Here is a 12,647-nt window from a genome sequence, read left to right as displayed (position 1 = left end):
GTAAGTTGATCTCCGTACGTCATCCTTCTGTACTGATGATTCTGTTGTTATTTTGCCTTCTTAGCTTTCATACCTCGCATATTCACATGTCCGCATGTATTATCCATCTCCCTCCCTGATCTTCCACTTTCCATCCCACCCTCAAATCCAAATATATATATATATATATATATATATATATATATTAGTGGTTGGTGGGGGCGCTCACCATCCACTCACTCGATGTAGTGCTGCTCTCGGGTGTCTGCCCTTTCCTGTTCTCCATCCTTCTTTCCTTCCATCCTCTTCTGTCTTTCTTTCCTTCATTCTTTCCTCATCCTTCTGCCTACGGGTGACTTTACACTCTCTCTTCTGTCTTTTCTTCCTTCATTCGTTCCTCTTCCGTCTGCCTGTGGGTGATTACACTGAGTGACAAGCCAAATGTTTTCCTATACACCAGGAAACCATTTACAACGCTGGGTGGTAACCATATAACCAAATTCTGGTGCCTGGTGGTTTAGAGTGTAATTATTGTGCTCCAGTCGGATTGAGCCGGTAAAGGTTTATATCCAAGGTGTGGTTGGGGTTGATTGCTCATGTAATGCCACTCAGGGATGAGTGAGGCTGGTCACTCTCGTCTTAAATGTCGGGACCAACTGCTTAGCCCCGGGCTCCTACGCTCCTCATGGGGCAATGTAGGATTGGATGATGGATGGATGGATGGATATATACAGTGTATATATATATATATATATATATATATATATATATATATATATATATATATATATATATATATATATATATATTATGAACTCACCACTCGGAGGTGTTCCTCTGACTGTTTTTTTTTTTTTTTTTTTTCGAAATGATAAACAAAAACACTGTTCGGTCTCAGGTGTTTTGAGCATGCTTGGTGTTGAATGATAACTGACCGAAATCAAGTCTCGGGACTCGGTATTCAAAAATTATCACATTCACCCCAAATTTCAAGGTCCACAAATTGGTGCTGGCCATGAGCTCGCCAGTGTTCGAAAAGCTACTGTTCGGATCGTAGGAGGTTCGAGACTTTCTGACTCGGAGTTGTCACAGATGCCAACTATATTCCATAAATCACCAAATACACCTAATATCCCAGGTCCACAAACTGGTGCTGGCCATGAGTTCGCCAGTGTTCGAGAGGATGTTGTTCGGATCATTGGAGGTTCGAGACCGCCTGACTCTGAACGACGACAGCCCTGACGCGTTCGAGTGGCTCAGGAAGTACCTGTACCTGGGAGAGACACGGTTCGACTCCCCCCTGCAGGCGGTCGATGTGTACGGTTTGGCACACAAGTACAGGGTGGAGGCCTTGGTTACCTTGTGCTCTAAGGTAGGTGATGTGTTGTGACGGTACATGGGTGATGTGTTGGAGTGGTATATTTGTGATGTGTTGGAATGATATATTGATGGTGTGTTGGTGATGTGTTTTGACGGTACATAGGTGGTATGTTGGGGTGGTATATTGGTGGTGTGTTAAGGTGATATGCTGGTGGTCTGTCTGGACGATTCTACTGTTTTTTTTTTTTTTTTTTTTTTTTTTTTAAGTCAGGGGTTAAGGTGAAGAGATGGTTAGATGTGACGTTGATTTTATTATATCCTTTGCGTTTTGGGAGGTTATGATGAATAATATACTAAGAAATTATGTTGATTCTGCGTTTTTTCGACACGAGTGGTTCAGAGGATGATGCCGTTTGATGTTAAGTTCACTCTTAAGTTAATATAATTTTGTGCCGTGAGATGTACAGTTAGGCACACAAATATAGTCTATACCCGCTGATTAAACTGTGCCACAAAGTTGGTGTTGTGTCAAGATATTATGTTGATTCCTTGTCAGTTCTGGGGTTGAAAAGTTAGAATTCTATTACGATGAGAAGGTAGGGAAAAGGAAGATACGCTAAGAGGTTAAGATTATACGTTATCTGTTAAGGAAGTTCAGATGATAACGTCTGGAGAAGAGTATGGTGATTCTGCGTTACATAAACATTAAGAGGATGGGACAGTGACACGTTGACATATTGTACTATGTTCTCTCTAATATTACGTTTATAAGGTTATATGTATGGTCAGTCACACGAACATAAGACTGACCCACTGACTACACAGTGTTACAAGGACAGTGTTGTTTTGAGGAGTAAGGCTGATTCACAGTTGTATTATTTGTCTGAGGCTTTGATCACGGAATGCAGATTTGTCGTTTGAATCTAAAGGTCTTTCTAAGTGACATTGGAGATTTCGTAACTCTCTCCCATGGCTATTTATCCTCCACATTACACTTATCCAGTAGTGTGCTCTTGATATAAACTATGTCGGTACCGAAACTATATAAACTGCACACAGAAGAATGTTAAAATATAATATGCAAAGTAAATCGCTCAGGCACTTGCAATATAACCTCTGAAAACTAAGAGAGGCGTGTATTAAGAAGCTTTGGTGATTTTGTGTTTATATTTAGGGAAGTTGGGGTGATTTTATAAGTTAGGTTGTTGCCATGTTATTGTTATTTTTAAGAGGTTAAGATGATTGCGTTGAGATGCTGCGTTCATTTAGCATTATCTTAACATTGAGGAGTTACGTGAATGATACACTGATATGCCGCCATGGTTCTTTCTAAATTAATATATTGGTTGGCAGGCGAGGTTTAAAATTTACAGTTTGAGAGGTTGGATGATTAAACGTTGAGAAGTTACGTTAATTCCGCGTAAATATATAACCTTGTTAGTTAGGACGAGGGTGAATTAAGACGCTGCAGTGATTCTATGTTGTTTGTTCGAGAGGTCAGGATGGTGATACATACTGAGATGTTACGTATATATGCAGATATATTCTTTGGAGGTAGGATGTTTGTACGTTGAGAAGATTTAGATGGTAATGCTGAGGTAAGACAAGTATTTACTTTGGGGATGTTACATTATTTTTTAAAACTGAAAATTGAGGATGATTTTCTTTTACGGTTTCACTTAATATCCAGTAAGTTTGTTTGATTTTATGTCGAGAGATATTTGCTGTTTTCGGAAGACGCGTTAATGTTGTAAAGTTATGTTGGTTTTATGTCGTGAAGTTACGTTTAAGTTATGATGTTTTTGTGATGAATTTCTATCTATCTATAGCCCGACGCCCTAATCCCGCAAAGGTGGCCGCAGACAAAACGCCTCCAAGTCGCTCTGTCACCCACCATTTGGTGAAGTTACTTTGGTTTAATTAGTCATTTTATGCAGAACCGGATTAAGGGAGGTGGAAGAAATTATTGCACTTGGGCCCATTAATATGAAATAAATAATCATAGAGCTCTTCCACTAGTAAAAAGTGCTGAGTAATAAGTAAATTTATCAGTAAATATGATGATGATGATAATAATAATAATAATATGTAACAATGATAAAAATAATAATCATACAGAAATCTAGCAGTAAGTCAATACTCCCAATGCTTTGTACAATAATCTACACCTTACATCCAAATCTCTGTAAGATAACCCTAACAATCAGTTATCTTATCGGGTAACCCGGGGTCTGCCAGACATCAGTTAAAAAGAAAAAATGGTGAAAACTGATACAATTGGTTTACTGAAATGTTTTTTTACACAAATTCTACAACCATTTGGCTACAGTTTCGTGGCAAACTTATCAAAATTCTCCTTCAAAAAACAAAATATTTGGGAAAATTACAAACACTTAGAAATTTGCACATCCTTAAATGTAATGCCACAACTCCCCAGCAAAATGATTCCTCAGTTATCAACCACTGCCTGGTGTAGACATGAGACCAAAGTATGTGTTATGGAAGGGATAAGTCCGTGTGTTTGTAAATTTGGTAAAATCTGGAGACCCCCACCACAAAAACACGTCAGGTAACCTGGGATCTGCTGGACCCCAAGGCCGTACCAGAGCAAAAACTAATCAAGATCAACAAAGGTCCTAATAACCTTACTCACCGACACTATTGGTCTGAAGGGTAGAGGGAAAACCAAATCCCACGACCTTAAATTAATATATGCCATGCACAAAGAAATTTTTGGTGGGGTCTGACAGACTCCAGGTTCCTTTACAGGACAAGGATGAACGTAATTAGCATATTTCTGCCTTTCTGAGATACTACAGTATTTGCACTGTGTACAAGTTGAAGCTTCGGTTTTTTTTTTTTTTTTTTTTTTTTTTTTTTTTGAAAGAGATAGAGATGCCTTGATCACCTTATCGATATCAGTCTTTTGAAGTAGGTTAAATTATGGTTCACACACACTATATCCATTTTGCTCTGACTTGGCCTAAAATTGCCGTCTTTGCGTCTTGAATACTGAGGTGTAACAACAGACTGACGCTAAAATCTGATGCTAGTCACGAAGAAGTGAAAACGATGCTGAGCCGTAACTGTTTTTTTATGCCTTTGAGCCACGGAAAATAAACAGCAAAAGGTCGCAGATTTGTGTCAAGTTAAGGTGAAAAGAGTATAGTGCCAGATTAACTCATTCGTTTTGTTCTATAGTCGAAGATAAGTGTTACTGTACTTAAGTTTGGACATTCTCTCTCTCTCTCTCTCTCTCTCTCTCTCTCTCTCTCTCTCTCTCTCTCTCTCTCTCTCTCTCTCAGCAACAAAAGTCAAAGTTGTGGTGTTGAAATGGAATGGAAGGGGTGATGCTGGGGTGAATCTCTCTCTCTCTCTCTCTCTCTCTCTCTCTCTCTCTCTCTCTCTCTCTCTCTCTCTCTCTCTCTCTCTCTCTCTCTCTCTCTCTCTCTCTCTCTCTCTCTCAGTAGATCTGTGTTTGTATACACTGACACAAATTTCTTATCGTTGTCTACTTTCAGCATAAAGTGTTCAGGAATCATTCTTTCCTACTTTACAGGCAAAACAGGAAAAGGAAAGAGTGAAAAAAAAGAGAGAAAATTATGGTTTGTGTGTGTGTGTGTGTGTGGAGGCCCTGAGGCAGCTGGTTCATTTGCTTCCTGATTAATCCATCATTAATTATAAGAACAAATCGGTCAGGCATCTAATCAGTCATTTAAGCCTACTCTATCTAGCTGTCTACCTGTCTGTCTATCTATGTCTATCTATCTATCTATCTGTTCCTCAGCACCTGCAAGACAACCTGGTCCAGGACATATTCCCGGCCGTGTACGACTGCGGCGTGGCCCATCAGGACGCCAATCTGCTCAACAAGTGTATTTCGGTAAGTCACCCCTGATCGTTTTCTTTGGAGTTCAGGTTTCTCTCTCTCTCTCTCTCTCTCTCTCTCTCTCTCTCTCTCTCTCTCTCTCTCTCTCTCTCTCTCTAAAATAGATAGTTTGTTTTCAAGACTCGTGCAGTCGATAGGTATAAATTTAAGTGTTCTTCCACGGAGATGATAGGCCTTGAATATTTTGCTGCAGACTCTGTGATTTTATTCAGCAGAGACACTTTACACAGTAGTAGTAGTTGTAGTAGTAGTAGTAGTAGTAGTGAACCCAGTGGATGGCAGGACGGGGTTGCCCTTTTCTCAGCAGTGTGTGTGTGTGTGTGTGTGTGTGTGTGTATGTGTGTGTGAGAGTGAGAGGGAGAGAGAGAGAGAGATCCCCTTGACTTACCTTTTTTCTTCCCCAGTTTCTCATCAAGAAGTCTCCCACCATCCTGACATCTCGCACCTTCACTGAGCTGAGCAGGCGAGCCGTGGGCCACATAATAAGGCAAAACGCGAGACTGGGATCACATGTCGCTCTCTTTTTGGGTCTAATGCAGTGGTGAGATTTGCTTTTTTTGTGTGTCTTCCTCATCGTCATCGTCATCGTCCTAGTCATCCCCATCCTCGTCCTCATCACCATCGTCATAAACTTTCACATCTTAAAGCCTTGATTTGCATCTATATATATATTTTTTTATTTGTGTATTTTTCTTTCCTTACTGAATCCCTGAAAATTGTCTCAAAACAGTTCATCACAACGCTGAATTATTATAGACCAATCTGTGCCCCTACCATACCCAGCATAAGCATTGATACACTTAATAATAATAATATAATAATAATAATAATAATAATTGATGTTGATAATGATAATAATAGTGATAATTATAGCAGGATGCACTGAGACCACATATACAGATCACGTACGAGTACATGAATAAACAAAAATATTTCCAGTCAAAGGGAACATAAATATGAGAGGCACACAGTTCATTGCATTAGCTCAAGACTCATGGCAACTGCACATTGCACAGTATCTCGGCAACACCTCTCCTCCTCCACCCAACACAAGACAACACCCGACCTCCTCCACCCAACACAACACCCCTCCTGCTCCACCTAGCACAACACAACACCCCTCCTCCTCCACCCAACACAACACAACACAACATCCCTCCTCCTCCACCCAGCACAACACAACACCCCTCCTCCTCCACCCAACACCACACAACACCCCTCCTTCTCCACCCAGCACAACACAACATCCCTCCACCCATCACAACACTTCACCAACACATAAACACACAGTCATACAGATCCGTCTACCACATACCTCCCTTCATAAATCACCCCCAAGAACATATCCTCCCCAGAGAAATACGAGAACGCCTAACCAGACCGCAGTGCAATCACCACCTTCCTCTGCAACTCACAAACAATCCACCAAACCCTCCCCCCCTGCATCACATCACACCTCACGCACACCACACTATCACAAAAAAAGACAATCCTTCAACATAATCTCAGCATAAGAGCTCTGGGAACGCTCGGTTAGAGTGGCCATTTTTCTTTTTTTCTTCTCTCTCAGTCCACTGGGTTCACGTCCCGATGAGCCTGAGTTTACAGTACAATAAAAAATAAAATTCGTTGTGCATTTATTCTTGTGTTGAGTTACCGATTTAATTGTTTATGTTGCTTTATCATATATAAATTTACTTACGTTTTATTTACTTTGCTACAGGGGTCAGGGTCAGACGAGGCACGACCAGTCAGGAGACACGTGGTTGAGAGAGATCATACAGGACTTCCTTCCGTACATCAACTTCCTCAGTATGACCGCGGACGAGTTCGTAAGACACGTGATGCCTTCAGAAGTGTTCACTAACGAGGAGTCCTGCGCCATCCTTATGAACATCCAGAACATGACTAACGTACCCATGCCACAGCTAACGAGACTGGACGGCGCGGTAAATGATGAGAGTAACATCCTAAAGGCAACAGTAACGGTAAGGTACTGGGCCAATGACACGAGGAGGATCGGGATTACACAGACTGCCAACAGGAGGAGACTGCTTACCGTGTCTGTGGCCAGGCCTGTACTGTTGGCCAAGATTCAGCTGCACTCCAATCCATTCATCTTCGACCATTCACAGGTACTTAGTGTGGATGTGGTAGGGGGAGGGGTGAACAGTGTGTGTGTGTGTGTGTGTGTCCAGGGCTCTTATCTGCTCTTCTCAGGAGGTTAGACTCAAAGACGGGACAGGGAAGAGGGTCGAGATTACCAAAGTGGAGAGGGATGTAGCCGAATTTGATAACCGTTTTTGCGGATTTTCACATCTGAGTGTTATTCGTTTATTGATATTTTCTTTTCATTAGTTTCCTCTATAATTTTTTTCTTGCTCTCTGGATCCTATGTCACCTCATCCGCAAGTGGGAAAAGAGTTCCAGATGATGACGATGATAAAGTGAAGATGATGATGATGATGAAAGTGATGGTGATGATGATAAAAGTGAGGATGATGATAAAGTGATGATAATAATGAAAGTGAGGATGATGATAAAGTGATGATAATAATGAAAGTGAGGATGATGATAAAGAAAGTGATGATGATGAAGATGATGTTTTTTTTCCCCTAGGAGGTGGCAGTCACCGAGGAGACAGACAGAGAGGTCGTGTGTGTCAGACTTGAGGGGGACTTAGCGACGTTCGACGACCCAATTCTACTCGTACCTCGAATGGAGTACTACATTACACTGAAGGAAGACCCCAACAGCCAGAGCCGCGTCGTGTTAGGGGCAAGGCCAAGGACGACACGGGAGCAAGAGGAAGTACTTACCCTCTTCTACTGGTTCTATTCTGGGTAAACACATCTCTTCCGTGACAATGCCTTGTGCTTTCAGTTTTGCTGCGACCGATGGGTGTGGTTTTAGGAAGATGATTATGTTTATTATAAGAGAAACTTTTTTTAGTGAAGGGGTTAGTTATAGCCTTCATTAGCCCCTCTGCCACCACCACCACTACTACTACTACTACTACTACTACTACTACTACTACTACTACTACTACTATTACTACTACTACTACTCCAACTGCTACTACTACTACTACTCCAACTGCTACTACTACTACTACTCCAACTGCTACTACTACTACTACTCCAACTGCTACTACTACTACTACTCCAACTGCTACTACTACTACTACTACTACATCTACTACTACTAAACGATGTTGTTCACTGTAGGACCTGGGATCATAAGTCACAGCAACCGTGTGTGTGTGTGTGTGTGTGTGTGTGTGTGTGTGTGTGTGTGTGTGTGTGTGTGTGTGTGTGCGTGCGTGCCTGCGTGTGTGCGTGTGTGTGTTTGTGTGTGTGTGTGCGTGCGCGCGTGCGTGCGTGTGTGTGCGCGAGTTTGTGCGCGTGTGTGTGTGTGTGTGTCCCCATGGAACCACCTTGTCGTGGTGGAGGGCTTGCGTGCCCTGTAAATCTGGTGGGCCATACCAGTGGGGGGAGATCCTCCCTAAACTCAGGAGGACAGGGTTACATTTGCTGGAGGGCCATCAGTGAGGGGTCAGACTAAGTGTTCGCAGGTCCATTGCCTTGTGGATTGCCCTTGATTGGGTCAGGGTTACGGGAGTAAACTCCAAACAAAGCATCAGTGAGTGGAGTACAACGGGTGGGGCTAGACAGACAGACAGACAGCTCCGGCAGGCTCCCGCAACCCTGCTCAGTAGATGGTCGTCGTGAATCTTCATGCCACTATCACAGGCTGGGAAGGGCCAAGTCACAAGGTGGTAAGGACTGTTGCAACCTCACATTCACACCAAATCCTTTCGTTGCGCAAGCCCACTGCTATACTCACCACCCATCTCATCATTCACCAGAATAAAAGACCTGTGGCGACAGGATAGTGTGACAGTGACAGGTCATGGCTATGGCTGGAAGTCGCTAGCCTGAGTCCTGCACGTAGGCGTCACTGGCCCAGTGGTCGCTGGCATGATGGCATAGGAGCAGGTCATGTCTTAGGCAGCATCCAGTGCGACTAAGCAGCTGCAAGCAGGTGCCCAACTGCTTACCCGTGACGGAGAGGAGTTTAGAAAAGGTAACTTGAACATTTGCTGCTCTACACCACTTGGGCAGATAACCGCGTCTGTCAAGGGATCCCACATTGCAGTCGAAAAACCAAAAGAATTCCTCTGACTCTTGCTACCTGGAATATACGAACCTTGCGTGACACTGACCACGACACAAGATCACGCCATACAACTGCCCTTATTGCCCATGAACTGAAAAGATATAAAACTGACACTGCTACCTTGTCTAAGACTCGCCTCTCAAGAGAGGGCAACCTTGTAGAAGCAGAAGAGTATACCTAATTCTGGAGGGGATACCCAGACCATGTAAGAAGAAACAATGGTATGGCTTTGCAGTCCAAAGCAACCATCTGCAGAATATCCAACGAACACCTCTGGGTATATCAGAGTGTAGTGCCCGGAAGTGATAATGAGTTGTATCTAGTTTATTTTATATGACCAAAAGTTCGGTTAAGTGAGAGAGAGTGGCTGAGGCATGGCTGTTACCATGCGAACGTGTCCAGAACATAGATTAATTACCTAGTTGCTAAGTCACTTTTTTTTTTCCTACTGTAATTCACTAGTATCAAGTCTCTTTATAATATAATCCCTCGAGTCGATGGGAACATGTACCTTTGTTCACATAATCCAGCATAATGTACGCATGCGCAAAGTGATGTAAAGCATGATGATTTTCATTATTTTTCGATGTAAGGGTATAAAGAGAGGTTGCTGAGTAACTATTGTAACTAGAGAATGTTATTTTTTTTTTTTTGAGTAATCGATTGTAAGGGGAAAGACATCACGCTGAGTCTATCTCGAGTCTGTAATAATTAAAATCTTAAATTACGTACGCCGTCAACCCCCATCCCCTTTGCATCACTCACGCAGTTTTGCCGTCTCACTCGCTCGCTCATCGGCCGTGATAGATGGCAGTTGGTTGGTACGGTCGTCATCCTCACTCCCCCCTCCCCCCCTTCAAGGAATTCTGTAAGTAATTTGATATTAATGATGTCTGATATGTTGAAGCGCGAATAGTGATATCTCACGAGTGATAATAGTGACGAAATAGAGAAACAGACTCGGGTAGAATCGTGTTGTCCTTCCTCAGGAAATGTAACGGTGACACCATTAGCCTCTGGACAAGCGAGCCCTGTTCCCGCTCACCTCCCCTACATTTTTGAGCTGGATAATGAGGTATTTCCCATATATTTGTATACTGTACTTTATATTATTACATAGTGTAACTGAATACGAAATGCTGCAGAGTTCTGTCTGAGCCTCAGATAAATGTGTGATTTTTGTAGGCCAAGTATCAGGTGCCCAGGGACTGAATTATTTATTAATGTGTTGAAATGACTTGGTAATTCAGTACTTCTTAGGGCTATGTTGTGAGTAAATGTTCACATAGTTGCTTTGTGAGGCACAATGATGTTGATGCAGTGATGATTTTCATGGTTAGAGTTACAGTTATTCATGCTTACTGTATTTGTTACAGTACTTTTTCTTCCATGTTATCCCTACAATAAGTATTATTTTGAGCAGACCTATTATGTCTGTAGTGCCATGTGTTATTCTGTTATTACTTGAGATGCTGAGTGTTGTAACTCATGTTTCTTTATTATGAGACCTTCCTGATCATGTGAAGGGATTACTTGCATTGGGGAGAATAGTTATTCATTATTCATATTAACTTCTAGCGGGTCCCAGTGTGGAGGTCGAAGTACCTGAGGGAGTCAAAGTCCAAGTGTGGAGGTCTAAGCACCAGTGAGTCAAGGTCCCAAGTGTGGAGGTCAAGGTCGGCAGTGGCAGAGGACTGGACCAGTGAAATTTGTGCTCAGAGGGACAATTATGAAGAAACACATTGGACTGGGACAGAGGAGCTAAGTTTTGTGCATTTGATATTAGGACCATATAGATATATATTTTCCGAACAATGTGCCAACTGATTCATGTTTAATCTGTAAAGCAAGTAGCTGGGGAAGATTTCTATTTTTTGGTCTTGTTAATACACATTCCCTCCCACTCGAACTTTATTGTTTGTATAACCCTTGAGAACTGGTGGTATAGAGCTTACCTAGTAGTTTATTAATGTGCAACTTAGAAGCATTCTGGGAAACTGCGAAGGTTGGGCTTGGGTTGGCCTAGTTGGAGACTGGCCCAGTCATTTTGGCATGCTACCACTCTTAACTTGGCCACTTGAAATGTAATAAACGCAACCGAAGAGGCCGCTAATGGGAGAGAGTCTCCATCAATCTGAGTTCCCGACCGTTCCAGCACACATTGGTCATCAATAGTGACTTGTTTTCTGCCCCTTTTGACCATGTAAAAGTCTGGATCGCAGAGGTGACAGTACAAGAGAGGTTGATGTCCTGGCGAAGCAACCTTCTACAAAATATCCAAGGAACACCTGTGGGTATATCAGAGAGGTTGATGTCCTGGCACATACCACTCTCTAAAGGCCAATATGCAACACTCATCAGCGCCTATGCCCCAACGCATGATTCTGAGGACACCGTCAAAGATTCCTTTTATGACTCTTTAGATGCTACCTTTCGTTCAATACCACCTAATGACAAACTGATCCTGCTTGGAGATTTAAATTCCAAAGTAGGAAAAGAATATCACCTCTGGCAAGGCATTATAGGCTGCCATAGTTTTTTTTTTTTTTTATGTGCTCGACTCTGGGCATAGGCTTCACAGCCTGCTCCCAAGGCTCAATAGTCCTCCTACATATCATACAGCTCTACATGTGTTGGTAACATGAACAGCAATGGCCTCAGACTGCTTTCCTTATGTTCAGAACACAGTCTGGTCATCACCAACACCATCTTTTAACTCAAGAATAAAACACAAGACCACACGGATGCACCCACGATCTAAAGTTCTAGACAATGCCACCTAATTGTAATTGTAAGGCAGCAAGATCGAAGAGAAGTTCATATAACCCGTGCTATGACAGGTGCTGAGTGCTCCACAGACTATAATCAAATAGTCACCAAACTGCGGTTAAGGTGCCGTCACACGGGACAAAAGTGGCTAACATGCAAGCCAGTTTTGTGACCCGCTAGCCAAACTGACTCACGGTGAGCGAGCTTTTGCTTGCGAGGCGAAATGGATAACAATTCTCACTCACAGCTTGTTGGTGGGATTAGAACTCAAATGAGCCTATATTAATTTTGTAATTGGTGAGAAAATATTCTGTTAGAATGAAACTTTAACTAAAATTGTAAGTTAATTACAATGTAATTCTTGTTGCTTTTATTCGTTATTTTTTATTTTCTTGTAACATGAAATAAATATTCCGACACCCAGGTGACCAGCCGCGGAGGCTGTCTGTTTTGTCTCCAAACAACAAGTAGAAATCAGATTTCGATATGGATCCTGCGGCAAGGAAAACTC

General features: G+C 42.3%; 1 protein-coding gene across 1 annotated transcript in view; it reads left to right on the top strand.

Moving 5' to 3' along the window:
• The window catches only part of LOC145395725 (BTB/POZ domain-containing protein 6-like), a 36,376-nt gene extending 25,113 nt beyond the window's left edge, over positions 1 to 11,263 (top strand). The window contains exons 3-8 of the mRNA XM_080269265.1: positions 1,118 to 1,351; positions 5,087 to 5,182; positions 5,593 to 5,729; positions 6,912 to 7,323; positions 7,808 to 8,031; positions 10,946 to 11,263. Of these exons, the coding sequence (XP_080125391.1) occupies positions 1,118 to 1,351; positions 5,087 to 5,182; positions 5,593 to 5,729; positions 6,912 to 7,323; positions 7,808 to 8,031; positions 10,946 to 10,976 (1,134 nt within the window). The 3' untranslated portion in view covers positions 10,977 to 11,263. The remainder of the gene's footprint in view (positions 1 to 1,117; positions 1,352 to 5,086; positions 5,183 to 5,592; positions 5,730 to 6,911; positions 7,324 to 7,807; positions 8,032 to 10,945) is intronic.
• The last annotated feature ends 1,384 nt before the right edge of the window (positions 11,264 to 12,647 follow it).

Source organism: Coenobita brevimanus, chromosome 4 (genome assembly GCF_032717465.1).
Source record: "Coenobita brevimanus isolate Jiangsu-jjx chromosome 4, ASM3271746v2, whole genome shotgun sequence".
Taxonomy (NCBI): Eukaryota; Metazoa; Arthropoda; class Malacostraca; order Decapoda; family Coenobitidae; genus Coenobita; species Coenobita brevimanus.
The sequence above is the reverse complement of the archived record's forward strand: the minus strand, read 5'-3'. Positions and strand labels throughout refer to the sequence as shown.